Source organism: Neolamprologus brichardi, chromosome 7 (assembly GCF_056152115.1).
Source record: "Neolamprologus brichardi isolate AB-2024 chromosome 7, ASM5615211v1, whole genome shotgun sequence".
Taxonomy (NCBI): Eukaryota; Metazoa; Chordata; class Actinopteri; order Cichliformes; family Cichlidae; genus Neolamprologus; species Neolamprologus brichardi.
This window is the reverse complement of record NC_142110.1, coordinates 69,223,068-69,250,168: the sequence shown is the minus strand read 5'-3', so window position 1 is coordinate 69,250,168 and position 27,101 is coordinate 69,223,068. Positions and strand designations below refer to the sequence as shown.

The window sequence follows — 27,101 nt, the reverse complement described above, 5'->3', positions numbered from 1 at the left end:
AGCTGTCGCCATGTTTGTCCCCGAGTCACATTTACTCACAGAGAAAAACAATGAACAATGAGTCTGCTGCTGCAGGATGTGACTCAAGGAAGTGTGAAATCCTCTGTTTGCCGAGGCAGCAGCGTGAAAGCGTCGCAGAGAGTTTGTTCTTCAGTTCAAGTCAACTTTATTCATATAGTACAAACCCACAACAGCCTCAAACACCTTTTATTGTGCAGTAAAGATCCTCCAATAAAACAGAAACCCAACAATCAGCCCCCTGTGAGCAAGCACCTGGTGACAGAAGGAAGGAAAAACTCCCTTTAAACAGGAAGAAGCTTCAGGCAGAACCAGGTAACCTTCATCTAGCCTCAAAATCGTTGTCTTCCTCCGGAGTCAAAGCATCAGCATCTTCTTCATTCGGCTTCCTTTCATTTTTAATGTAAACAAACCAAAACCACGAATCTGAAAATGGGTAAGAAAGATCGCACACGTGCAGACCCACAGCCCGGCAACTAACTCACTTTGTAACAACCTTAAACTCAAGAAAGGACACAATAACAATAGAAACGCACAAAAAAGTCCAGAAACATCCCCAGACCTGTGTGATCCCGTCTCTGTCAGAGTCATTCTTAAGAAATCAAAGCAACACTTAAAATCACAAAGAAACAAACTGGAAGCTGCCGAGCTGCTCTGGGACGACTCGAAGATAAAACCTGTTCTGGTGATGGTGGCTGCAGCGCTTCAGGAGAGGCTGAAACCTTCAGGAGGTCATCGCTCTTACTGCACAGCTCACCTGACTTCCCGTCACTCTTCAATAAAAAGGACCAAATCTGAAACCTTAAAATGTCTTTTCCTGATTTTTGTTTTATTCCCAGCAGCAGACGGAGTCCATGAAAGCCTCACACAGACAAGACAGAGCAGGTGGGTTCACCTGGATCTCTAAATCGCCGGCCGTGCGTCCGCAGCCTCGCCCGTCACTCCAGGTATTTGGGGACGCAGCCCTCCAGCCCGATCATCTCGGGCCAGCCGTCGTATTTGTTGGTTGCCGAGTCGCTCTTCATGTGCTGGAAGAGAGAGAGAGAGGAGCTGAAGAGGACAGTCTAACATGCTGAGCAAGGCTACAGGCAGCACGGCGCTCTCCTCGGCTGAGCCTTTCACGTCTGACGCGTGTGCTCAGCCTGGTTTGTCTCGTTGTTGCTGCTATAGAGCACATCTCCTCCTGAAGACTGGCTAAGAGCTCAGACACTAACAAAAACACAACAACAACAAAAGAAGACGTGGAGATCAGTTCAGGATGGTTGTGATTGGTCGGGACTCACAGCCACCTCTCCACGATCAGGGGAAACCTGATACCTGCTCCCTCAGGGATCACACCTGCGTCCCGGGTCAGGACCTTGATCCTCACCATCCCAGCATTTAACGCTTTACATGCACGAGTGCACACATTTCCACGATGAAGCCGGAGCAGCTCAAGGCCTTCAGACTCATCTACCTTCTCAAAGCTGCTCTTCCCCGTTACTCCTTTGCCACCAACAAACACCCAGTTGTCCCTGTATCCCAGCGAGTGGATGCGAGAGCTTCCCAGTTCAGCAATCAGATTCTTGAGCTCGTCGTTCAACCTGCAGAAACACGCAGAGGGTGGAGGAGTGCGTTAGCAGCTTCGACACGGGTGGAGGCAGCGCCTTTCACCTCGATATGAAGACAACACAGAGACTGAGCTGACAGCTGAGACAGAGCCTCAGAAACACAAACTCCACCCCTGCCTGTCCCGTTTTATAAAACAAACGAACACAGATACAGCATCCATGCTGCGTCTGGTCCTCGATTACTGTGCAAGAACAAGAACCCAGAGAGTCTGAGCTCCGTCAGAAGTGATCGGAGGAGGAGACCCTTACTTTGTTGAGGGTTCGTCGTAGGACGCCATTATAACGATGGAGCCCATCTCGATGCTCTTCAGTAGCTCAATGAACGGTTTCACATCTGCAACACAAACATGATAAAAGCTCCGCCTCCAACCGCTGACGCGAGTCGGCTCGGGTCGTCTTCACTCACCTCCGCTGTACATGTTATAGTGATCCGTCTTCAGGACTTCTCCCGTTTTACCTGCAGGAGAAAAACGAAGGTGTCACCTCACACGGGATCACAGCAGAACACCAGGAGAAGCTCCGCCCATTCATTTGATGATTGAATGCATTTCCCAAGAAAATCTTAAGACTAATTCTTAAAAAGGTTTAGAAATACAGAATAAAGCAGTCGAGAGAAAAACGAAACACCAGAAAGCAAAAGGAAAGAAGGAGCCGTCGATTCTTAATCAGCACCTGTGGGAGCTGTGAGGCTGCGCAGGAAGCACGCTCACCGTTTAGGATAACGATATTTATTCCTCCTCCAGCGTTGTTCAGCGCCGTTCCCAGAACCCTGAGGAGAGTCACAGTCTGCACGTCAGCACAAAGAAAAAGTTTAAAACAAAGATGCAGAACACGACACAACAAGCATGCGAGGTCTGATAGGACGCCAGAGAGACACGCTGAGGAGAGGAGGCAGCGAGGAAGCTCCTACAGTTTGTTTTGGACGCAGACGGCCGCGGGGACGACGTTGGCGGCGCCGCTGTGCATGTAGAAACTGATCTCATGTGCAGGACACTCTCTTGGAGTACCACAAACACCAGCTGAAGGAAAGAAAAAGACTCGTTATTATCCTCCACCTGCTCCTCTGGGTCAGCTGATGCCCCCCATCAGCTCGAGTGACCTCTGACCTGAACGCTTGCTGGATATTTTGGCTTCGCGAGGGAAGAAATTGATGAGCTTGGGTAATTTATGACGCCAACCACCTGCGAGGACAGAAACGAAACGACACTCATTAGATTTACAGAAACAGGTTTTTCTTTGCTTTAATACGAAACATCTGAGAGCGAAGCTGAAGGTCGACCGTCCTCGGGCGCTACAAGAACCGTGTCGTGCTTCATGCACTCTCACCTTCAAACGAGACGTTGGACTGCTGCAGGAAGACGACGACAACGATCACACACGCGACCACCACCAGCCACAGCAAAACACCTGAGGGAGGCACACAAAGCGTCGTCAGCACGCCGTGTGAGGCGGTCGCACCTGATGAGCAGTTTCACGCATCACAGGCGTGAGAAACACGTCTGACGACATCCTCACACACTCGCTTTTATCTTTAACGGTTTCTCTTTGTCAAACGATTTGGATTGTTTTGGAAAATGTTTCCAGTTTTTTTTAGAAGTAAATAAAAACAACAACCAAACCATGAAAGTCAATAAATGATAAGAACGACTTCAAATAAATGGAAAGAAAGCAAACCAGTGACTGCGGTTGGTTTATTACAGCCGCGATAAACATGAATGTTTCAGTTTTAAATGTTTATATCAAACTAGAAAAAATTGCATGTCCTGCGAAAATGCTGTGTGGATGCCTCAACGCTGAAGATGTCTGCTGAAAAAAGCTGAGAAAGCTGAAAAGTTGCAAAAAGTTGCATGGTGGTGAAGAAACTGAAAATTCTGCTGAAAACAGGTGAAGAAGCAGAACTTTTTGCTGAAAAGTGGTGAAAAGCAAAAAATTCTACTGAAAGGGGTAAAGACGGAGAAATTTTTGCTGAAAAGTGGTGAAAAAAAAATGTTGCCATGAGCAGGATTCAAACCTGGCCCTCCTGGTCTCAAGGCGGCTACTCATCTCACTGAGCCAAAGTCATTCTCACAAAGAAGAGGTGGAGAGACGGACAATTCTGCTGAAATGAGCAGAAGCTGCTGAGAATTGTGCTGATAAGAGGTGAAAAGCCTAAAAACTTTGCAGAAAAGAGGTGAATCAGCAGAATTTCAGCTGAAAAGTTTTTTTTTCTGAAAACAGCTGAGATTTGTGCTGATAAGAGATGAAAAGGCTGAAAATTTTCAGTTTTTTCTGAAAACAGCAGAAAAAATGGAAAATTTTGCTGAAAATAGTTAAATAAGTTGAATTGGTAACTAAAAGAAATGTAAGCGGGATTTGAACCCGGGCCTCCCAGTCTGAGAACGGCTGCTCATCTCACTGAGCTAAAACACAGCTCAGCCCGGCGAGGAAAATCAGTGACGCCGCTGATAATATGGCAGAAATGGGCAAAAAATAATGCAAAAAAAATTCAATATTTCAAAAAGTATAGAAGTTATGAGCACCAAAAGTCATAGCTGGCATTAGCAGAAAGAGCAGAATTTGTTAAAGTTTGAATGGAGAAAATCGGCTGAAAACTGAGGGAGTAGTTAATCGGCAAAAAACGTACGGAAGCAACTAGAGGAACTAGAAAAATTAGCATTTCCTGCGAAAATGCTGTGTGGATGCCTCAACGCTGAAGATGTCTGCTGAAAAAAGCTGAAAAAGTTGAAAAGTTGCAAAAAGTTGCATGGTGGTGAAGAAACTGAAAATACGGAAGCAACTAGAGGAATAATAAAGAATAAAGAGAAACAGGAACTCAATTGTGTGGATGCCTTTTGAGGACATCCACACAATTAAATGAACTGGACACAGGCCCACACGCTTTGTTGCTTTGTAAATAAAACACAATCAAATATTTGCTCAGATTATCTTGGTTAAGACGTTCGTCATCCATCATTGTGATGGCTGCCGACTTCTTTCTTTGTGCGCAGGTGAGCTGCCCTGCACAAACAAAGGTGAGGTGAACACAGGTGTTCTTTCTCACAGATGTGCTCTCACTACAGGAAACATCTGCCTGCTGTGCTGAAGAGCGATCAGCCGAAGTTAAACTAAAACAGAGCTTTGTTTAAGCCCAACTCTTTCTCCGGGTAGTGCCCCTGAAATATTAGAAAACAGCAGCCGCACACGTGTGAAAGCCCGTTAACCTGAAGTCTGCCTGAAGCTCGTTTCTACCAATGAAAGATAAAAACGGTTTCTGCCCGACACGGAAATTTTAGGTTGTGATCTTACAAGTTTCAGAAGCTGATATGTCGGACAATGTTCGGCTGATAAGTCGAATTTCCGGTGATTATCTCACATTTGCAGTCTGCGATCTACTGACAGCTAGAGGCGAGAATATACACACTAAACATTTAACATTTTGGCTTCTCTCAAAATTTGGCTTTGAGGCAGAAACAAGCTTCCGTGCAGTGGGAGGAGCATCAGTATGGAGGAAGACTCAGACAGGAAGAAGATATAGGCTGTCCCAATTCAAAGGCTGCTCGAAATGCGGCCCTCAAATGCGTCCTTCATTCCCCTGAATTTTAAGGACGTGGCGGTGTAGACTTCGTGGCCCAACATATCCCAGAATGCATAGCGCGGCGGTGGGTGTGGATAATTTTGCCGAAAAAAAACGGCGGATGAGGGGCGCCTGAAGAGTAAACTTTAAGTAAGTACTGAATATGATGTCACTTATTTATGTGCAAATGTTTAATAACGAAGATCATTAAAACATTCCTGTTGGCCACATGTCGGCAAAGTCATGTGACATTAGTGACGTTTGTCTGTGAAGGTTCTCAGTCATCCAGGTCATCGTAGTCAAAGGAGCTTCCAAAGAAAAGCGTCTGGACTTCTTTAAGTTACTTGAAGACGTTTCACCTTCATCTGAGAAGCTTCTTCAGTTCTAAGGTCAAATGGTGGAGAGTCCCAGATATAAACCTAGTGGGAGTTTCCCCCCACAGAGGGACAAAAGGACCCCCTGATGATCCTCTAATCACCTGAGCCAAGGTGTGAAACTGGGTGTGGGTCCCAATCAGCCAGAGTTTCAGGTGAGATCTTTGTGAAACCTGGCCCCACCTTATCATGTGATTTCCTGAGGTCAGATGGCCCAGGATGTAGAAACAGGATGGCCCACATGTGGGCCATCCTGTTTCTACATCCTGGGCCATCTGACCTCAGGAATTCCAAGAAGCTGACCTCAAGAATTCCGAGATGGCCCACATGTGGGCCATCCTGTTTCTCGGATGTGGGCCATCTGACCTCAGGAAATCACATGATAAGGTGGGGCCAGGTTTCACAAAGAGCTCACCTGAAACTCTGGCTGATTGGGACCCACACCCAGTTTCACACCTTGGCTCAGGCGATTAGAGGATCATCAGGGGGTCCTTTTGTCCCTCTGTGGGGGGAAACTCCCACCAGGTTTATATCTGGGACTCTCCACCATTTGACCTTAGAACTCAAGAAGCTTCTCGGATGAAGGTGAAACGTCTTCAAGTAACTTAAAGAAGTCCAGACGCTTTTCTTTGGAAGCTCCTTTGATTAGTGACGTTTGTACTAACTTGGTTTTACAGCCTTTACTTTAAAACGCCGTTCAATAGCTGAGCTCAATCAGAGAATGATCAAAGCTCATGTAGAAACAAACAAATGAACAAAAGATTGTTCATTTCTGTCAAACAAAGCTGTATGAAACGTTTACAACTGTTAGTATCATGGTTGCTAGGCAACCTGGGCAGCGCGACGGAGGCTAGACCGCCCGTTTCACAAGCCTCGCACTTCCGGTCTAACCGGTCTTTGAGTACGCGTCCTTCGTGGACCGTTAAGGTTGCAGACCCTGAATTGGGACACAGCCAAAGAGTGAAGGACGAAGCACATCAATGAGGAGCATTAGAAGCGCGCGCGCGCACACACACACACGCGCACGCAGGTGAAGGCAGAAAGAAACTTACTTCCCCGGCGGACCGCGCGCTTCATCGTGCTTCGTTTCCCTGTTTGAGACACACGGGTGGAAACTTCAGGACTCGTCAGACATGCTCGTGTTCACATCTCAGCTGTGATGTTCCTGTGGGACTAAAGCTGTGGATGCGTCTCGCACACCCACCGAGTGTTCTGCCCGTCCGTGTCTTTACTTACACAGTAAATAATGCTCACTAAAGAGCTTCTATAGAAGATGTTAAACCCGCCTGTTTTTAAACCACCTTCATCACCGATCCATGTAAATCTGACCTGCTGTGACCCAAAAATACATTTTAACGTCACCCAGACTTCAACAGGACAGATAAAGGATCTATAAAAGTCACGGCCCCAAACGGACTGCGGTTATGACAGGAATGCTGTTTATCAAGATGATGTCATTCTCAAGAGGAAGCATTCAGCCTATGTTTGAAATGTTTCGAGCCTTCACAGCAGGTTAAATACTGGAAATCACTTTTCCGGCCCGAGACTCTGCACCTGAGCGCGCTCCACAGAAACTCCAAACACCTGAGCAGAGCTGTCAAAGCTTCAAAGACTTCATGAATGTTTGGGAACTTGCTAAACTTGCTTGCCGGGTACACCTGCACAGGTGCTGCTAAGCTCCGTAAAGATGCGCTTTCTTCCTATTTTCACCGAGGAACAGAAACCAAACCACACCGCACGTTACCTGTGACACCCGCGCAGGTACAGCAGCTCTCGCAGCTCTTTCCCACCGTGATGTTCTGAGAAATCACGCCCCACACACACACACCTCAGAGGAAGAAAAGGCAGACTGACCGACTCTGACGGTGAACATCTCCGACAACGAGTGCCGCCGCCCGCCTCTCCTCTCAGCCAATCAGAAGCTCGCAGGTGGGTCAGAGTGCGCGTGAATAAAGGACAGGTGTAACGGTCCCACCTGTTTGACGAAGGAACGAACGGAGCTCACAGCTGTGTTTGTCTCACAGGCTCCAACCTCACGACGTGCAGGTACAGCTGGAGCCACGCTCCGTGCACTGAGTCTGCGCAGTAACAGAAACAAACTTACCGTAAAACCAGATAAGTAGTGCCTGCTGGCGTTACCGAACACTCATTCCTGTCTTTAAACCCCGGGTTTGTATCCCTCCGCCCACCCGTGAAGTTCCAGGACCTCGTTTAGTCAAATATGTGAAAGTATGTGTGGAACAAACCCGGCAGCTCCACGCTGATGCGGCACACAGGTGAGGGGCGTCACGCCTGGCTGTTACAGCCCATCTGCTTCAAGTCGTCTGAAACACGACTTATAATCCAAACGTGCAGGTTGCTGCTTCCTGTCCTCACACAGTAAAAACAACACGTTTTAATCAATGCTGATCTTTATTTCCTCCAGGAGACAAACGGCATCTTTTACGTTTTCTATAGAAAAGCTGACAGTACCGCAGAGGTCACATGACCTGCAGCCTCTTGAACGCTGAAAAGCTGGAGACAGAAATTGTTCCGTTATTGTTCCTCCTTCAGCAAGTTCACACAAAACGACAGAAAAGAGCGAAACATGAGTTTTTAAACCAATCAGAACAGCTCCGCCCCCCAGCGAGGATAACGTCAGGGTCAGTAGAAACACATGAAACACCTGCAGGCCTACACAGTCCTCATCATTAGAATGGACCTGCCTCTATTGTTATTAACGATAAGTTGAAAGGTTATGTAATGACCGTGTCACGTGACATCAGACTGACCTCTCACAGAGCAGCAGACGCTTCCTCGTCCTGTCACACAGATGTAAACACACATTTGGTTCCTCGTCAATAAGTTCAGAAGCTTAAACGGCCGAATAAACCTGTGCAGATTACAGCAGGCCGGGGTTACTCTACACACACTGGTAGTTTACTGGTTACACTGGTGTAAAACCTCCAGTGTCCACTAACCCGTCGGCTCCGGGGTTCCTCACATAGCTGACCGCAGCTGTACTTAATATTTTGGCTGCTGTAACAGAATCCAGCTTCTGATTGGTTAATTTCTGGAAGCCTGCTGAGGGCCTGTTACACGCCCTCTTATTTGTAACACCTGGCTTCATCTAAACAGGACATACTTGCCAAACCCGTTTTACTCACAGAGGCTTCAGTGGGCGCACGCCATGACCACAGACCTGCAGCAGCGTCGATGGCGTCTGGTGCTCGCGTCTGTTTTTCATATGGAAACGACGTCCTCGGGGCAGGAAGTCGCCGCCAGGATTTAAATAAAATGAAGGCACCAACTTTACTGTCCTCTAAGTGATGAACACAGGCGTAACGCCATGTAATCATGCAATTCAGAGTAATCTGATTACATTTTACATTTTCCCATGATGAGAATCTTTAAATATTTGTGTTCAGGCTCAGCGGTAAGTGTAGGACGTGTGCAAGCGAAAAACATAAAAGCAGAAAAGAGGCTGTAGGTGCCCCCTCCTGCTCAGGTGCAAAGATATGATTGGTGTTTAGGTGCAGACAGGAAGTCTGCCGAGGTCTCAGGATTCAGCTACCCTGCACCTGTACAGGAAGTTCAGGGCTGGACCTCCCAGTTTGTGTAATTAGACTGGAGTGGAACCATTAGTCCTGAAAATGTTTACTAAAGTCTGCCCCTCCCCCCTCCATCACTGTGAAGAACTCTGGAGCTTTTATTTTGAAATCCGGCTGCTCAGTGCAGTTTGAGTGGCATCAGTCACAAATTGGTGTTTTGTTTTAATTAAAGGCTCCTCTGGACACTTTCAGCACACAAGCATCATCTCACGAGTGTGATCACAGTGAGGGATTCCCGGGAACAGTTTTCACTATTCCCGATTAACCCTGCAGAACCCTGCAGAACCCTTTGAGTTCCTAAAGAGAAGAAAGAGAACACTCTGTGGCACTGAGGATGGAAACGAGTTTAACTTGATGAACTTTCATTAAACACAGAAACAAAACTCCTGCCTGACGCTGATTGTGCAGCGTTCCTGGTAACCAGTCAGCATCCCAGGAGCGCGCTTCCAGAACGTTCCTGGAACGGTCCACTGAGAACCAAACCGACTGGCGTCCGCAGTAAGGTCGTGTTCTCAGGCAGCTCCGGACCGTTTTCATCACTGCTGCTGAGCGTCGGCCACTTCCTCCTCTTCTGGAGCGGTGCGCCGCGCTGGCTCCTCCTCCCCCAGCCGAACAGCTGCAGAGATCCAACGGCGGCCCGACAGCCGCCTGAGAACACGCCATCGGCCACACCTGACTCAGGTGATGTTTCTGATTATTATGGACCTGCACGCAGAGCCGTTTGATCCCGCCCACTCAGCGAGCTCTGTCCTTCACAGACAAGCAGGCGGTTTGCAGCCCGCCACGAGGTCCGTACAGGGATAGTCCACGCCCCCACGCCGCGCCGGCGGTCTACATGAGGGCGTTGAGGTGCCCCGAGTGTCCCACAGAGTTCAGCATCAGCGCCCTCTGGTCCAGCACCTCCCTGTCCCGGCCCAGCGCCGCCCTCTCCTGCTCCACCATGGCTCTGTCCCGCTCCACCGCCGCCCGCTCCCGGTCCAGCCACAGCCTCTCCGCCTGCACCGCCGCCCTCTCTCTCTCCAGCGCCGCTCTGTCTCGCTCCACCATCTCTCTCTCTCGCTCCAGCGCCGCCCTCTCCCTCTCCACCATCTCCCACTCCCTCTCCAGCCCCCCCAGCGGCCCGTCGCACGTCTCGGAGCTCCGCTGGTTCTGCTCCGCGCCGTCTCCGAACGCATCCGCCGCGTAGTCTGAGGAAGACGGGCGGGAGGCCGGTGGGGCAGGGGGAGGCGCGGGGGCGGCGCGGGGCCTGTGTCTGGGGGCGGGGTCCGGGTGCTGATCGTCGTCCTGTGTGACGGGGGCCAGGAGGGGGGCGCTGCTCGCCAGCCGGCCCTCCATGGCTTCGTTCATAAGGTGAAACCACGGCCAGGAGGAGGCGCCGTCTGCCGCGGTCTCCATGCCGACAGGAGGATACTTCAGGTCCTGAGGAGAGCAGAGGATTTTAGAAACACGCAGCCACGAGCAGCTGTACCGAGGCGGCGAGTTGGTGACGCCTACCTTGTACCGCCTCTTCAGATTGTCCCACTTCTTCGCCATCTGGTAGGTGGAGACCTTCCCCTGCAGCCCGAGCTCCTTCAGGATGGCTCTGACAGGAAGTGAGGACACAGAGTCAGGAACGCCTCGCTGCTCCGACATTCACCCGCACGGGAGGGATACTTACTTCCAGGCGGCTTTGGCGGCGTTCCTCCTCCCGGTGAACAACGCCTCGTTAGCGGCTCGAAGTTTAATCATCTTCCTCGTGTCCTGGTCGGTCACTGCGGCGCACACAGGTCGACAGACAAGTTAGCAAAGATTGATTTTATGCTGCATACGTTTAATTTAAGATTTTTACTGCTGTTATTTTTATGTTCTTGTTCATTTATTCAGTTTGACTTTTTACTTTGAATAAATATCTTTTATTGATATCTGTATGTTGATAACACATTTTTTATTCATTTATTTTTTTAGATTTCCAAACACATTCATAGATTTCATGTTTTACATTTTAAACCACATTTTTATTAAATATCTGTATTTTAATTCATTCATTGTTATTATGATACTTTTCTTACTTCTGTATGTAAACATTTTGTCTTTATTTTAATCAGTTATTTTAAGTTTTGTTTTACTTTGTAATTTATTCAATTTGAATTTTGTTACATTTTTCTTTGCAAAGCTTTTCAGCGTTTTTTCTCACAGGATAAATTTCAGGTCTTATTATTTTATTTAGTTTTGACAGATGTTTGACTTCCTGTCTGATGTCGTCTTTGTGTTTTCTGAACTGCAGTAATTCTTTCATGTTTTTGTATTACACAGCTTTTCCTTCACGTCCTGATTCTTCGTGAAACTTTAATTTGCTCGTTGGCTGCAGAGGCTTCACGGCTTTAAAGCTTAAACGACGAGAGCGAAGCCTCGCGGAGGTTTGAGGGCAGCGATCGTCACCGGCCGTGACCACGAAGAAATCCTCTCACTTTTATAAGTCGGGTCGGACGGCGTCGAACACTCCTCTCCGCTGGCGTCGATGTAGGTGACGTTCCCGTCGGACTCCGCGTTGTCTCCGCCCACCATGCTCTCCAGCTCCGACACGCTGCTCCTCTCCGCCATCAAACAGTCTCTGTCGGGAGGCGGGGACGAGCCGAACACGCCGTCCTCCTCGTTGGTCCAGACGGGCGTCACTCGGGGAGCTTTGCCCGTCAGACGGCCTTCCAGAGCGTCGCTCATCAGCTGGAACCAGGGCCACGAGGCCGGGTTGGTCTGACCCTCCATCCCCCGAGGAGGAAACTTCAGGTCCTGCAGACGCAGCAAACTCACGTTTCAGTGAACGCTCGAGGCGAGCAGCAGCTCTCTGCGGCGCTCGGCCGATTACTCAGAGAGCTGCAGGACACTTAGGCGTCTAACTTTATTTAAACAGGTCCGACTGGACAAAGCAGGTTATAGGTCACATGCAGGACACGTTACTGCGAGTCACCTGAGACTCATCGAACACACCGACCAGATTCAGCTACTTTAACAAACACCTGGAGGTCAGTTTAAAACACACCCCTCCGCCTGCACGACTAATGCATTGACGGCGCCTCAGTCTCGAGGGATCCACTCACAGACTCGCGTGTCCACACCGCCCACCTGCAGGACTGACACTACAGGTGTAACTAACTATCTCAGGAATGTTGTCACTGCCGATCAGGAAAAGCTGGATTTGAAAAAACAGCTCAGATTAAAAGGAATGTAAACTAGCAGAACATCGACAGCAGCGCTGTGAGGAAACTGATTTCCTGGTTTTAATGCCTGAAGCTCGTAAGCGTCTCACACATTCACAGTGGAGACGTTTATCCGGCCCACAGTGCAACAGGACGGCGTGCCGACGGCGAGTCTCTGTGAAAACCTGACACGTCTGTGCACCTCCTCTAAATACAGGACAACAGCGCCTCAGCTGAGGGCTAAAAAGGATGCGGCGGTAACACGGGGTCACATGACCTGAGGCTGCTCAAACTGCTGCAGGGATCTCACCTTGAATTTGGTCTTCAGGTTGTCCCACTTCTTGGCAACCTGGTCAGGTGTTATCTTCCCTGTCAGCCCCATCTCCTTCACTATCCCCCTGCACACACACGCACACACACACGCACACACAGTTTAACAGGACCCCGACACACGCAGAAACGAGCGCGGTGTGTTCAGCAGACGCTCGAACGCTCGCTCACCTCCACGCCGGTTTGGCGGTGTTCCTCCTGCCGGTGAACAGAGACTCGTTAGCAGCTCGCAGCTCGATCAGCCGCCTCGTGTCGTCTTCGCTCACTGTGAAAAGAGGCGAATGCAAACGTTACTCTGAGGCGTTTCCTGCACGGCGTGCATGAATACGATCGGGTGACGTCGTTCGTTGAAGCTCCGAGCACAAAGAACTTTTAGACGAACCCTCGAACCAATCACATGACCTCCTGGGCAGCTGATTGGCTGTGCTTTAACTTTCACTTGCACATGTTGACGCCTACATTACCCACAATCCACCCCGGCCGCTGCGCAGGACTAAGCCGTCCCCTCCGTCTCACTCTGCTGTCTGAGCTTACGTTTGTAGGTGAACTCGCCCATCCGGTGCAGCTCGCCCAGAGCCGCCGAGCCGTTCTTGTCCTCGTTATCGACCAGCAGGTCCATCTCAGACTCCGTCAGGAACTCGGCCATCCCGCCTCGGCTCCGGCGGGCTCGCTTCTTGGGTGTCGGGGACAGCGACTCGCAGTCCTCGTCTTCATCCTCCACGATGGGAGTGAGGATGGGCGCGGCGCCGGCGAACCGTCCCTCCATGGCGTCGTTCATTCTGTAGAACCAGGGCCAGGAGCTGGGGTTGGTCTCCACGCCTCGAGCGGGAAACTTCAGCTCCTGAAGGAGACACGACAGGACGTCAACACTGCCACCATCTGCAATTACCCACGATTCACAGGGACGCTGCCGATTCTGCTTCGATACGTGCCAATCGATACTAACTATTGATTATTAATTTAACTGAAAGACGTACAGGATTGTAGAGCTACAAAGAACACGAGTGGCCGTTATATCGTTGCAGTTCCTCTAACGTCCACTTGAGGCACCAAAACGGACAATAACAAAGAACGGCTGTCGCCCCGCCCACTGCGGGTTACGATCTGGACGGCGACGCCCCTTCGAGTCGTGGAGCTGGTCGAGCTGGAGTGAGAGGACGCACCTTGTATCTCCTCTTCAGGTTGTCCCACTTCTTGGCCAGCTGGTCTGTGGTCAGTTTGCCCTGAAGGCCCAGCTCGTAGAGAATCGCTCTGAGAAAACAACAAATAAAGTTATTTGAATCGGAGCCGAGCCCCTTCAGACCTGACCAACAACGAACATGAAGGTTTGTTTGTCCTTGGCAGCGTTGGGGAGTTATTTTAGGTTTTTAAGTCTTTAAAAAGATGAATTTACTCAGGTTGGTTATTAAGTTGATGAGCCTGCAGCAGAGCGCCGTGAGGAAGTATCTGGAAACATCAACATGCATCTACTGGTCAATGCTGCCCCCTGCTGGTGTGTTTTAATTCACATTTGGACAGGAGGGATCACAAAAGGTACCTTTAAGTCTTTGATCATGATCAGAAAAATAAACATTATTAAATTAAATAAAAACAATGTAAGAAATGTTTATGAAACCCTAATCTACAAAAAGTATATAAAAAAGTCCAAAAACTTATTTCTTATTAATATATTCATTTTAGTTTTGTAGTTTTTTGTAAAAAAAAAACAAAAAAACGAAACAGTAGTGTAAAAAAAAAGAGTCTAAATTCAGGCACCAAAACATTTAATACTCGATGATATCCTGATTTAACCTTCGTTCGATTCATTAGGACCACATCATGTAACGGAGGTCAGTGGAGCGTTTGTTTACTGTGACCAGGCCACAGCTGGACGGGTGGGAAACCTGCTGTAGAGGCTTAAACTTCAAACACGCCCAAAAATGTTTGAAAACATATTTTCATGACATTAAACGGTGCGACGATCCCAGAAAGTTGATTCTGTTTCTCGCACTTAAAAAAAAACCCACTCTGAACAGGTGATTTCGTCACCCGGGTGACCGAGCACGCATCAACACAATATGACAAATTATTTAAATGAGATCCACGTCAATAACAAACCTGAGATGACGGAAATAAAAAGACAATAAACCAGAAACCGGTTCAGACTGGTTCAGGTGCGACTCACCTCCAGGCCGGCTTGGCTGAGTGTTTCCTGCCAGTGAAGAGCGCCTCGTTGGCTGCTCGCAGTTTGATCATCCTCTCGGTTTCTTGTTCGCTCACTGTCAACAAGAGGTGGGGGGCGGAGCCATTAAACACGCGGTCCTGTGTGAGGTGTGATTATAACCTGATGATGTCAGCCAGGTGTGTGTGCCTACTTTTATACGAGCACTCGGTCATCCTCCTCCAGCCCATCGGGATGCCCTCAGGGGGCGGAGCCTCCGTGTGAACCCCCCCATCGTCCGCTGCCGTTTCGGCTGCCACCGTGTCCTCCATCTCCGTCTTGATGAGGAACTCCAGGATGTCGGTGTTCTCCTGGTTCTGATTGGGCTGGCAGTTGCCACGGTGACCGGCGTTGCCAGCGGTCTCTGGGCTCAGCACCAGGTTGCTGTTGTAGAGGCGACCCTGCATGGCTTCATCCATGATGTGGAACCACGGCCACGACTCCACAACGCCCCCCATGTGGTCCTGGCCCTGGTACGGCTGCTTCAGGTCCTGAAAGAGGAGAACAGTGACCCCTGCAGGCTGAAACAGGGACGTACAGTAAGAGCTGCCTGCAGGTGAGCAGCAGAAAAACTTCTGCAAAGTGCGTCACAGAAAGAAACGTACCAATAAAAAGAATTAAACATGAAGACATTTAAAGGTCCTCCAGTCGACTCCCTGAAAGATTCACCAAGAAGCAGACAGACGCGCTCATCGGAAAAATCTCATTAAAAACCATTAAAAAACAAACAAACACCGTCTCTCCTCATGTCTGAAAAAGTAACTGTCCCCAAAACCTGATAACTGGTTGTTCCACCCTCGCCCATGATTTAAGTCCAGACTCGTGTTTGCTGGCTGAGATCTTCAGCCTGCTTCACTTTGTCAAACAGCTTCTGTTTAAGGGATTTCAGAGTCACCACTAGGGATGGGTACCAGTATCCAGTGCCATTACGGCACCGGTTCTGACATAAACAGTAGTAACCAGACCGAAAAGCAGCGCACATTTTGGTAGTTCGATAGTAGGCGGGTCCAGGTACGTACGTTCTTTTAGAGCAGAGCTACAGATTAAAAATGCCCAAGGCGAAGCGGTCAAAGTCTGGCTGTACTTCACAGCAAAAGATGCAAACTCAGCAGCTGCAACAAGTGCTTTAAGCTGATACTGTGATGCTGTCAAAGGAGGTAACACCTCAAATCTGATGAAACACCTGGCGACGCATAGCGTTTTTTTAAAAGCCGAGAAATGCGCCGTATTTGATAGCTTGCTGCGAGACCTCACACCGAGCACATCTACTGCGGGTGTGGTGCCTGTTATCGACCCGGAGTTAGCAACATCCCCCAAAAACCCGAAGAGGAGAGTCCTGGCCCCTAGCCCTGCCAGTGTAGCAGAAATGATGAAGATGATGATGCAGCAGCAGCCGTTCTTCTCTGCGTGAGTAGCTTCATGTTGTTCGTGTGTAATTTACGTTGAGTAGGCTAACCACGTTATTACATTAATGCATGTAAGGTGAACTAGCAAACACCATCATAGCTACATGCGGCTGTCTTCTTGTTTGATGGCAGATACTCCCTTCACCCTGGACAAAAAGGCTAAAATGACCAAAGAAAAAGTGGAAAACAGCTGAACATGCGAGGACAAAGTGTGTGTTCTCCATTCTTTAAGCACCGGTTCGAGCACCGGTTCAAAAGTACCGGTTTGGTACTGGTATCAGATAAAACCTAAACGATACCCATCCCCAGTCAGCAGGTCTGACAGGGATCAGGCCTGGGAGTGGCAGTGATACCGCAGGGGGGGTAATGACTTTCACAGACATGAGGAGAAGAACAGCAGCTACATGGCATCTCATGTACCTTATATTTTGTCCGCAGGTTGTCCCATTTCTTGGCGATCTGGTCTGCCGTCAGCTTCCCTTCCAGACCGAGGCCTTTCAGGATGGTGCTGAGGAGACAGGAAGCAGGACATGAGCACTCACAGAGGCCGTGGGAACTTTATGAGGGTGCTGCGACCGGTCCTGGCCTCCGGCACCCGGATCTCTCAGGTTAAACTGATTCTGCTGCTCCTCGGTCACCTGTCGCTTGCTCAGGTGAGTCCAGGAGCAGGTGGGCTCATACCTCCAGGCTATCTTTGCAGAGTTCCTCTTCCCTGTGAACAGGGCCTCGTTGGACGCCCTGAACTCGATCAGCCTTTTCACATCCTCTTCGGTCACTGCAGGCAGGCAGCGGAGGTCAAAGGTCAGCAGCTCAAACACATGGGACAGCACTTTTAAGGGTACAGGTACTTACTCTTATAGGAGTTCTCTGGGAAGTGAGGCAGCGGGTGGGGGGCCGGCTCCATGGTGATCATGAGAGGACACAGATAGGAAACAAGGAAGGGAGGGAGGAAGGAAGGAGGGAGGGAGGAGGAGGAGATGCGCTGTGTTCAGGCCCGATGCTAACTACATCCGCTAGCGCATCCTGTTGCTCCTACAGCGGGGCTCCTCCGTCCATCACGGGGGCCGGGCCGTGTCTGTGGGCGGGGGCCGCCGTCTCCTCCCGGTGAACCGTTAGCGGCCGGAGGCTGCAAGCTAACTCAGGCGGCTAAAGCTAAACAACAAACAGACCGCGGAGCCGGGCTTCCCGCCGCACAGAGAGACACCGGCTCCTGTTAGCTCGGCTCGGCCCCGACCTCCGCCTCCTCTCGGTATCTTATGTCACCTCCTCCGACGGGCGGAAAAGCGTGAATTAAAGCGTCCCCGTTAACGGAGCTAGCCTGCATCCCGACGCTCTGCTCCGAGAGAAGGGTACGCTCGATATCTTCACCCGGGCCTGGCCGCTATCACCTGACCTCCGGCTCGAGAGGGCGGGGTCAACACAAACACAACCAGCTCGTTTTTTCCCCGTGTATTATTATTATTATTATTATTATTATTATTATTATTATTATTATTATTATTGTTATTGTTATTATTATTATTATTATTATTACTATTATTATTATTATTATTATTGCTTTTTTTACATTAAGTAAAATATGCGAGGATTTGTAACATATATATGGATATAAAACAGGACTGCCTGAAATTGTAATAACTAACTTTCGCACTTTAGTGGTAAAAGCTTTTAGGCAGGAAGGGGTTCAACTCCAGGCCTCGAGGGCCGGTGTCCTTTAGATGTGTCCTTGATCCAACACAGCTGATTTAAATGGCTAAATGACCTCCTCAACATGTCCTGTAGTTCTCCAGAGGCCTGGTAATGAACTAATCATTTAATTCAGGTGTGTTGATCCAGGGTGAGATCTAAAACCTGCAGGACGCCGGCCCTCGAGGCCTGGAGTTGGACACCCCTGCTTTTTTTTGCCTGTCCCGTTTGGTTCTTTAGCGTTGATGAGTTGATGACTGAAGGTCAACAAAGATATCCAACAGATTTACTTTACCAAGTGGATCATCACGGCTTTGATCGACCTTTGTTGTTATTATTTATTTTATTTTATTTAATTTTCAGTAGTTACAGATGGGACAGGCATGGCTGGGGAATAGGAAAGGGAGAAAGAAAGATGAAGGAACAGAAAAACAGAGGGGAAGAGGGACAGTGAGAAAGGACACTTAAAAAGGAAATATATCCCAGATCACCTGCTTTTAGGTATTTACCACATATTTGTCTAAATTAGGGAACTCTGTCACTGAACTAACACAGCCAGCTCCCTCAGCGTGTTTGTAGTCTTGGCTCATATTGCCTTCATATTAAATTATTTTGTGCTTTTTAAAGAACTTTTTAAACATTGCACTCAACAACAAACAAATCCTCCCTACGACTGGCCCCCAGGCCGCAGGTTTGAGACCCTGGACTGGACTACAGAAGCAGTATTTTAGGTTGTAAAAGCAGACAGTATCAGCTTCATATAGAATGTGCATGTTCCACTTTCATTCAGGTTCATGCAGCTCAGTCCCAGAACAGGAACAACGCATTTAAAATCCAGTCTGTAACAAATGCAAATGTTCACATTAACAAGTCAAAAATAGCTTCAAGGGAAGACAGTTAAGTTCAGGATCAACATATTTAAGGAGTAATGCAGAAAAATAAGAGAAAGAATAAAAACACCTGAGGTAACTGTTTAATCGTCTGTAAGATTCTGTGTTTTCTGTAATAAATAAGTCAAATATTGTGTTTGAACTGATTTCTTTTTTGTTCAGAGTGGATTTTACCACGCGGTGTTCAGTTAATAGGAGCTGCTTTTGTCCTTTAAATGTTTCATTTCACTTTCATTTATGTATAAATTTGTTAATGTTTACACACGTTCAGCTTTAGGTTCGTTTGGTGCCTCGTCTCCTCTGCTGCCCCCTGCAGGCACCAGGAAGCCTCTGCAGCTCAACGTCAAGTTCATCACATTCACCACACCCAACACCGGAAATGCACTTTCATAATTAAATTCCTCTCCTTCGTTAAAGCTATTTGACAAGTTACCTGAACATTTTTGCAATTTCCCGTTGCACTGAATTATTGATTAACTATATGATCAGCCTGTAATTGAGTCCAATCGATATTATACTCAGTCTGTCATAGCGCATGGTCTACTTTGTTCTTTAATGACCAAAAACATCATAAACGGCACCTTTAGTGTATTATTTTGAAAGTCCAGGCCGGAACCTCACCTATATCATGTTCTAACCTGACTCAGGTCGATGCTCGGGTGGTGCTGAGGACATCCTGATGGCTGAATGATGGAGTCCGTGCTGCTGTTCCCGTCGGTTTAAGACACCCCGCTCAGGAACACCACCTTTATTCAACTCCATCAGCTCACTCAGGTAACGTCACGTGACTCTAAGCGGGTTTTATCTGTGCGGTCATCAGTGTCACCTGCAGAGAGACGCGCGTGTCGTTATGGTGATAGGAACCAACAAACGCGAGGACGTAAAGAAGGATGCTGATGCTCGTGTTGGTTTCTGTTAGTATGGAGTTAGATTCTTTTTTGTGACCACCGTGGAAATCGCCTGCAAACACCTGCAGGAATAAGGGACTGTTTTGGACAATTAACTGTCGTCATTTCCGCCTTTCTGCCTCGACAGTAAACATGGGAGAGCAGAGGTCACATCCTCCAGGCTCTGACATACATCACCAGTCAACTTAAAACAGGTCCCAGCACTGTCTGTGATAATATAATGTAATCTAATGTAATGTAATCTAATGTAATGTAATCTAATATAATATAATTTAATATAATATAATGTAATATAATGTAATATGATATAATATAATATAATTTAATATAATATAATGTAATATAATGTAATATGATATAATATAATATAATGTAATATAATATAATATAATATAATATGATATGATATGATATGATATGATATAATATAATCTAATATAATATAATTTAATATAATATAATGTAATATAATGTAATATGATATAATATAATATAATGTAATATAATATAATGTAATATAATGTAATATGATATAATATAATATAATGTAATATAATATAATATAAAGTAATGTAATATGATATAATATAATATAATGTAATATAATATAATGTAATGTAATGTAATGTAATATAATATGATATGATATGATATGATATAATATAATATAATATGATATAATGTAATATAATATAATATAATATAATATAATGTAATATAATGTAATATGATATAATATAATATAATATAATATAATATAATATAATATAATGTAATATAATGTAATATGATATAATATAATATAATGTAATGTAATGTAATATAATATGATATGATATGATATGATATAATATAATATAATATAATATAATATGATATAATGTAATATAATATAATATAATATAATGTAATGTAATGTAATTTAATATAATGTAATGTAATGTAATTTAATATAATATAATGTAATATAATGTAATGTAATGTAATATAATATAATATAATATAATATGTTACAGAATGATAACAGGGTTAGTCAACTTGAAACAGTTTTTAAATTAGTTTTAACTGATTATTTTTGAACTGTGATAAATTATTGTTGTTTATATTTATGTATTCATTGTATTAACAAAATAAAGAGCAAATAACACAATAATATTACAGTTATATAATAAAGATCTAACATGGCTCACGTGCACGCACATGCACGTGTTTGCAGTTTTTTATTGTTTTATTTTGTTATTTAATTGAGTTGTTTTACTATTTAGAGCTTTTTATCTTTTTTGTTTTTATGTTATTATTATGTTACTGTTGTGTTTTTAGTTTACGTTTAATTTAAATGTCTTTGGGATTTCAGAGATGAATCGAGCATCTCGTCTCATCAGTAACAGGAAGTAACAGTTCAGAAGATTATTGACAAATTTCTTTTACAGTATTTATGAAATCATCATTTTTTGCCTCACTTAAAAACGATATGCTGTAAATCTGCTGTTTTCTTGGTGTTGATGACAAACCTTGTTGTATTTTTCATGTGCGCAGCGTCATGTTGGCCAGGAAGGGCCTGCTGCCGGACGGCTTCCTGCTGACCCGGCTGGCGGAGGACCAGAACCAGCCAAACCGCAGCCGTTCGAGGTCTCAGAGAGCCCGCTTCATCACCAAGACCGGATCCTGTAACGTGGCTCACAAGAACATCAGGGAGCAGGTAGAGCGGCGAGTGTTTGGTTACGATGCAATGAAAGCTTCAGATATGCAGGACGTTTGCTGCTCTGTGGCAGAACGGGAGCGTCTAGAGCTCCACTGCGCTTTTTATCTGTTAAACATCCTTTTACTTTGAGTCCAGAATAAGTTAAATGTTGTTCTGGGCGACGGGAAGAAAAGGTCGGGGGTAGAACGAGGAAAAAGAGAGAGGACGCACTCCATGGTCTGTTGGGTTTGCTGACGGGAGGCTTTGTGGTGTGGTTCAGGGTCGCTTCCTGCAGGACGTTTTCACCACCATGGTGGACCTGAAGTGGCAGCACTCCCTCCTCATCTTCACCTCCGCCTTCCTCTGCTCCTGGATGCTCTTCGCTATGATCTGGTGGCTCCTCGCCTTCGCTCACGGAGACCTGGAGCCCCGCGACCCCAACGGCGAGCCGGGCCCAGTCCCCTGCGTCACAGCCATCCACTCCTTCACCTCGGCCTTCCTCTTCTCCATCGAAGTCCAGGTGAGAGCTGCTTCCTGCTGATGCGGGTGTAGACGTCTGTCTTTGGTAATCCTGGATGTTTCCCATCTAGGTGACCATCGGTTTTGGTGGCAGGATGGTGACGGAGGAGTGTCCGCTGGCCATCACCGTGTTGATCATTCAGAACATTTTGGGGCTGATCATCAACGCCGTGATGCTCGGCTGCGTGTTCATGAAGACGGCGCAGGCCAACCGGCGAGCAGAAACACTCATCTTCTCCAAAAACGCCGTCATCGCTCCTCGAAACGGCCGCCCGACCTTCATGTTCAGAGTGGGAGATCTGAGGAAGAGCATGATCATCTCAGCCACCGTCCAGCTGCAGGTGACCTACAACTTCACCTGAGCTCATCACGCATACAAACCAAAACAATCCTGAAGATACAGACACAAAACTGAAATCTTCTCTTCAGGTGATCCGGCGCACGGTGACGTCAGAAGGCGAGGTGATCCCCGTGTGCCAGCTGGACATCCAGGTGGAGAACCCCCTCAGGAGTAACGGCATCTTCCTGGTGTCTCCTCTGATCATCAGCCACACCATGGAGCGAGGGAGTCCTCTCTACGAACTGTCCGCCCAGTCACTGGCCTCCGAGGACCTGGAGATCATCGTCATCCTGGAAGGTGAGATCTTTACCTTCCTTTAGATCATCCACTGTTATCATCTTAACCCTCTCTTTCTTCTTTAAGGCGTGGTGGAGACGACGGGGATCACCATGCAGGCGCGGACCTCCTACATACCTGAGGAGATTCTGTGGGGGAGGCGCTTCGTCTCCATCCTCACGGAGGAGGACGGCAGGTACTGTGTCGACTACTCCAAGTTCGGAAACACGGTTCCCGTCCGGATGTCGTCTCTCAGCGCCAAGGAGCTCAACCAAACCAGAGGAGTCCAGGAAGGAGGGTCCGACGTCCAGCTGCAGGGATGGGGGCTGGTGCGAGCCGGCAGAGGGGGGTTCCGCAGAGGAGGGCGGGCCTACGACAGCGCCACGCCTCAGCCCTGGTACGCCCAATCGGAGAAAGCAGAGAAGGAGGTGGAGCAGAAAGGACAGAAAAAGACGGTCCAGTTGGAGGTGATCGGACGGCAGATCGAAGAGGACGCGCTCGCAGAGCTGAGCGACTGAACACAGCGCCCACTACTGTACACCCAGGTGCACTGCACTCATGTGCCTGTTAGAGCAGCGGTCCCCAACCTTTGTTTGCGCCATGGACCGGCCTTTAAGGTGTCGGATAAATACAACAAAATAAAACTAGTACTGAAGAAAAGAAATTTATTCATAACACACGTGAAAAAGGAAAACCGAGTAAACGATAAAACAATAACAAAATAACGCTGAAAACCGATAAAAACCCTGAAAACTATTTCACACCTGAGCCTCAACTCTCGCGGCCCGGTACCAAACGACTCACGGACCGGTCCGAGGCCCGGGGGTTGGGGACCGCTGGGTTAAAGGATGCTGATCTCCCACAATGCACTGCACAAAGGTTTCAGAGCAGGAAAACATTAAATATGTGTGTAAAAGACAGAAATGAACATTATTTTAAAAACACTGAATGTTATAGATGCTGTTAGTGATAACACGCATTATAAATATACGTTTACCGCATACTCAGCTAAACAGAGACAGGAAACTGACCACAACATGTTTTTTGTGTCCGTCGTGTTCATACTGACTATTTTAATAGACTTTTAGGACACACTTAACTTGTTGTCTCCTCCTTTAGATTTAAGGATTTAACAGTCACATTAAACCCTGTGTGTGTGTCCTGTAGACAAAGACACTCCCGTGAGGTTTGTAGCAGATCTCCTGCTGACCTCTTCTGTAGGGCTTCGATATGTATTTCAATATTTGTGATGTTTAATAAATATGTTTTTTATCATCCTTTTTGTCAGGCTTCTTTGTGCTGTCTGTGACAAGCTGGATTTAAAGTGCAGATCAAGCTTTATTTTGAAAGGATTTCAGGGCAGATTCCAGGTTGAATCCTTCCTGTGAAGAAATAACCGCTTTGTCTTAAGATATCATCTGAGACTCATGTTGAGCTGGGCTTTCAGTTCGTGTAGTACCGCTATGTAACACTAGATGGTGCAATAGACCAGTGAGACAGCAGCATGCATGATGGAAGGGAAATTATTCATTTAATACTTACAAACGAATGATTTGTATGTACTCACGTTTGTGCTCTGACCCTCACATGAATACACGTATATATATGTGATCTACTCCACGACAGAAGTCATCAGTGAGACGCTGTAAGATGAAACTGCAAGGAGCAGAACCCTCCACAGAGGAGACTAGACTCCAGGATCAAGGTAGCTCAGAGGAAAAGTAGCCGAGTAACGAATTTGGAGAAAGGTGCGATGTAGAAGGTGCCTACGCAGTACAGCAAGCAGTAGCGGTTTTTGATACGGGCGGTTGCCCGGGGCGGCATCGTGGTCAAGACGACGAGGCTCCAGTTACAGCAGTGCAAGTAAACAAACAATAAATATAAGAGGAGTAAGAAAATAAATATAACTTCAGGACTCGGGGTAAAGGATCAATAACAATTTAAAATTTTACATTTACAGTTTGATAATTTAAAGTCTCACAACCCGTAGAAAGGGGGCCGGCTGCTTCCAAATAGAGCACATTTCATTCATTATGATGTAAATCCAAGCCCATCATGGATTCATGATTTGAATCCTGGGTTGTGTGAAACCCCAGAAATAAACCTTAGACAAAATGAATCTGTGAACTAAGGTGTAGGTGTGTTAGGTTATGTTGTGGTGATCCTCGAGATCTGTGTTCATACTGGAGCGCAAAATTAAAACCAATGGAAGATGGACAAGAAAAGTTCAAAGCCATCAGGTGCTCAGTTTAGAAAAAAGAGAAAAGAAGAGGAGGAGAAACGAGCAACAGATGCAGGTAAGCAGATGTGTGATTGGATTTGTTTGATTTCTGATGCAGTGCACTCGCTTGGCCACACGGCGGCGCTGTCGAGTTGTCAAATAGCTCAACAGAAACATTTCAATTCAATTTTATTTATATAGCGCCAAATCACAACAAAAGTCACCTCAAGGCGCTTCATAGATACAGAGAAAAGCCCAACAATCATATGACCCCCTATGAGCAGCACTTTGGCGACAGTGGGAAGGAAAAACTCCCTTTTAACAGGAAGAAACCTCCAGCAGAACCAGGCTCAGGGAGGGGCGGGGCCATCTGCTGTGATTGGTTGGGGTGAGAGAAGGAAGACAGGATAAAGACATGCTGTGGAAGAGAGACAGAGATTAATAACAGATATGATTCAGTGCAGAGAGGTCTGTTAATACATAGTGAGTGAGAAAGGTGACTGGAAAGGAAAAACTCAATGCATCATGGGAATCCCCCGGCAGCCTACATCTATTGCAGCATAACTAAGGGAGGATTCAGGGTCACCTGGTCCAGCCCTAACTATATGCTTTAGCAAAAAGGAAAGTTTGAAGCCTAATCTTAAAAGTAGAGATAGTGTCTGTCTCCTGAATCCAAACTGGAATCTGGTTCCACAGAAGAGGGGCCTGAAAACTGAAGGCTCTGCCTCCCATTCTACTTTTAAATACTCTAGGAACAACAAGTAGGCCTGCAGAGCGAGAGCGAAGTGCTCTAATAGGGTGATATGGTACTACAAGGTCATTAAGATAAGATGGGGCCTGATTATTTAAGACCTTGTATGTGAGGAGCAGGATTTTGAATTCTGGATTTAACAGGAAGCCAAAACAGGAGAAATATGCTCTCTCTTTCTAGTCCCTGTCAGGACTCTTGCTGCAGCATTTTGGATTAGCTGAAGGCTTTTCAGGGAGTTTTTAGGACTTCCTGATAATAATGGGTTAATACACAAGTGGGGCACAGAAAGGAATTGGCAGGAATACCAGTGGAGCGAATCATCAACTACTGGTAGAGAGAGCACTCACCCAAGACTGCAGGACCAGGCTGACCAACCTGTGCACTGCCTGGATTACAAGAAGGCCAATGACTCAATGCCCCACAGCTGGATCCTGGAAAGCCTGGAAAGCCTGGAACTACGGAGTGACGCAGTCGTCAGCCACCTCCTCTACATGGATGACATCAGGCCGTATGAAGAGTGAACGAGACATGGATTCACTGATCCACACCAGCAGGACATACAGCAACGGCATCGGACTGGAGCAAATTTACACACTGAGCTCTTTACACTGTATCAAAGTGTCACATCTTCAGTGTTGATGAAAAGATAAAACAAAATATTTACAAAAATGTGTGGCGTGGACTCACCTTTGACATACTGTTTATATAAGCGCGATGACTAATGAACAGCTGGTCATCGTTATCAAAAGTTACTGCAGTTTGAATGCTGTTATTAAGAAGTCATCAGCAGTGCAGCGCAGTCATCACACCACGGAGCTCATCTATAAATCAGTTTATGCTGAGAATAATCTCCCTCCACAGAGCGACTATGTAACAGGCGGACAGTGTTGGTCAAGTTACTTGAAAAAAGTAATCAGTAACTAATTACTGATTATTTCCCCCAAAAAGTAATCCCGTTACTTTGCGGATTACTTATTTTCAAAAGTAATTAATTACTTAGTTACTTTTTAAAAACACGATTTACAACCTGAATAGGTGATAAAGTGATAGATCTTTCAGCCCAATTCTACTTTTTCTGCATAATCATCATACAAAATGTAATCAAATGGAAAAGTCTCTTTTTAAAACTTGTTTTATTAGTTTTAATCTTTTAACTTTATGCATCAAGCAAAAATTTAATTATCTGCAACATTCTCTGACTGGAAGAAATTAGTTTAACATTTAAACCTATTTTCTGCACATTCCAGCACATAAAATAAAATATTTTGTGTGTTTACACTCAGTCTTTCAAATAGATGCAAGTAAAACACAGCAGAAAATAAATAAAGTCAAAGACTAGCGGTCCTGTTGCTCTATTTTCACCTGTAAAGCAGGAGTGGGGTAGGCGGAGGGTTACCCTGGTGCAGGTGTGCAGCGGTCAGTGGAAGAATCCGCGAGTTTCTCTGTGAGTTTCCCATTACGTCGTAGCTACTCGGTGCTTATTTGGAAGTTTAGGGGTTTTTTCGCTGTAAAAAGAAGTTTTCTTCCCACGCACAACGGACACTAATGTTTTTGTCACTTTTTATGGAATCAAAC

The 27,101-nt window shown here is 46.6% G+C and overlaps 3 protein-coding genes across 9 annotated transcripts; 1 reads left to right on the top strand and 2 right to left on the bottom strand.

The window, feature by feature from the left end:
- Positions 1–173: 173 nt before the first annotated feature.
- Positions 174–9,367, bottom strand: LOC102784057 (protein FAM3C-like). Of its 5 annotated transcripts, XM_087844277.1 has the most exons (10): positions 7,410–9,367; positions 6,608–6,646; positions 2,955–3,035; positions 2,735–2,809; positions 2,539–2,647; positions 2,339–2,397; positions 2,035–2,085; positions 1,878–1,962; positions 1,475–1,601; positions 174–1,046 (listed from the first exon to the last, which is right to left on the bottom strand). In XM_087844277.1, exons 1-10 carry the CDS (start codon positions 7,426–7,428, stop codon positions 957–959), a joined length of 735 nt encoding a protein of 244 aa, XP_087700403.1. In that variant the 5' UTR covers positions 7,429–9,367; the 3' UTR covers positions 174–956. The 5 variants fall into 5 exon arrangements, with proteins under 5 accessions (XP_087700403.1, XP_087700402.1, XP_087700400.1 ...); XM_087844274.1 differs by lacking the exon at positions 174–1,046 and having other exon boundaries at positions 1,084–1,601; XM_087844275.1 differs by lacking the exon at positions 174–1,046 and having other exon boundaries at positions 1,086–1,601; positions 7,300–7,427.
- Positions 9,368–9,474: 107 nt separating this feature from the next.
- On the bottom strand, positions 9,475–17,622 carry LOC102788975 (uncharacterized). 2 transcript variants are annotated; one of them, XM_087844270.1, is made up of 13 exons: positions 17,107–17,622; positions 16,936–17,029; positions 16,675–16,762; positions 15,003–15,339; positions 14,813–14,906; positions 13,812–13,899; positions 13,183–13,489; positions 12,820–12,913; positions 12,629–12,716; positions 11,593–11,911; positions 10,803–10,896; positions 10,640–10,727; positions 9,475–10,564 (listed from the first exon to the last, which is right to left on the bottom strand). In XM_087844270.1, exons 1-13 carry the CDS (start codon positions 17,165–17,167, stop codon positions 9,977–9,979), a joined length of 2,340 nt encoding a protein of 779 aa, XP_087700396.1. In that variant the 5' UTR covers positions 17,168–17,622; the 3' UTR covers positions 9,475–9,976. The 2 variants fall into 2 exon arrangements, with proteins under 2 accessions (XP_087700396.1, XP_087700397.1); XM_087844271.1 differs by lacking the exon at positions 17,107–17,622 and having other exon boundaries at positions 16,893–16,984.
- On the top strand, positions 16,999–23,831 carry kcnj11l (potassium inwardly rectifying channel subfamily J member 11, like). 2 transcript variants are annotated; one of them, XM_087844273.1, is made up of 7 exons: positions 16,999–17,055; positions 19,478–19,604; positions 21,275–21,437; positions 21,700–21,939; positions 22,010–22,279; positions 22,368–22,575; positions 22,642–23,831. In XM_087844273.1, the coding sequence occupies exons 3-7, from the start codon at positions 21,279–21,281 to the stop codon at positions 23,070–23,072; spliced, it is 1,308 nt and encodes a 435-aa protein (XP_087700399.1). In that variant the 5' UTR covers positions 16,999–17,055; positions 19,478–19,604; positions 21,275–21,278; the 3' UTR covers positions 23,073–23,831. The 2 variants fall into 2 exon arrangements, with proteins under 2 accessions (XP_087700399.1, XP_087700398.1); XM_087844272.1 differs by lacking the exon at positions 16,999–17,055 and having other exon boundaries at positions 19,468–19,604.
- The last annotated feature ends 3,270 nt before the right edge of the window (positions 23,832–27,101 follow it).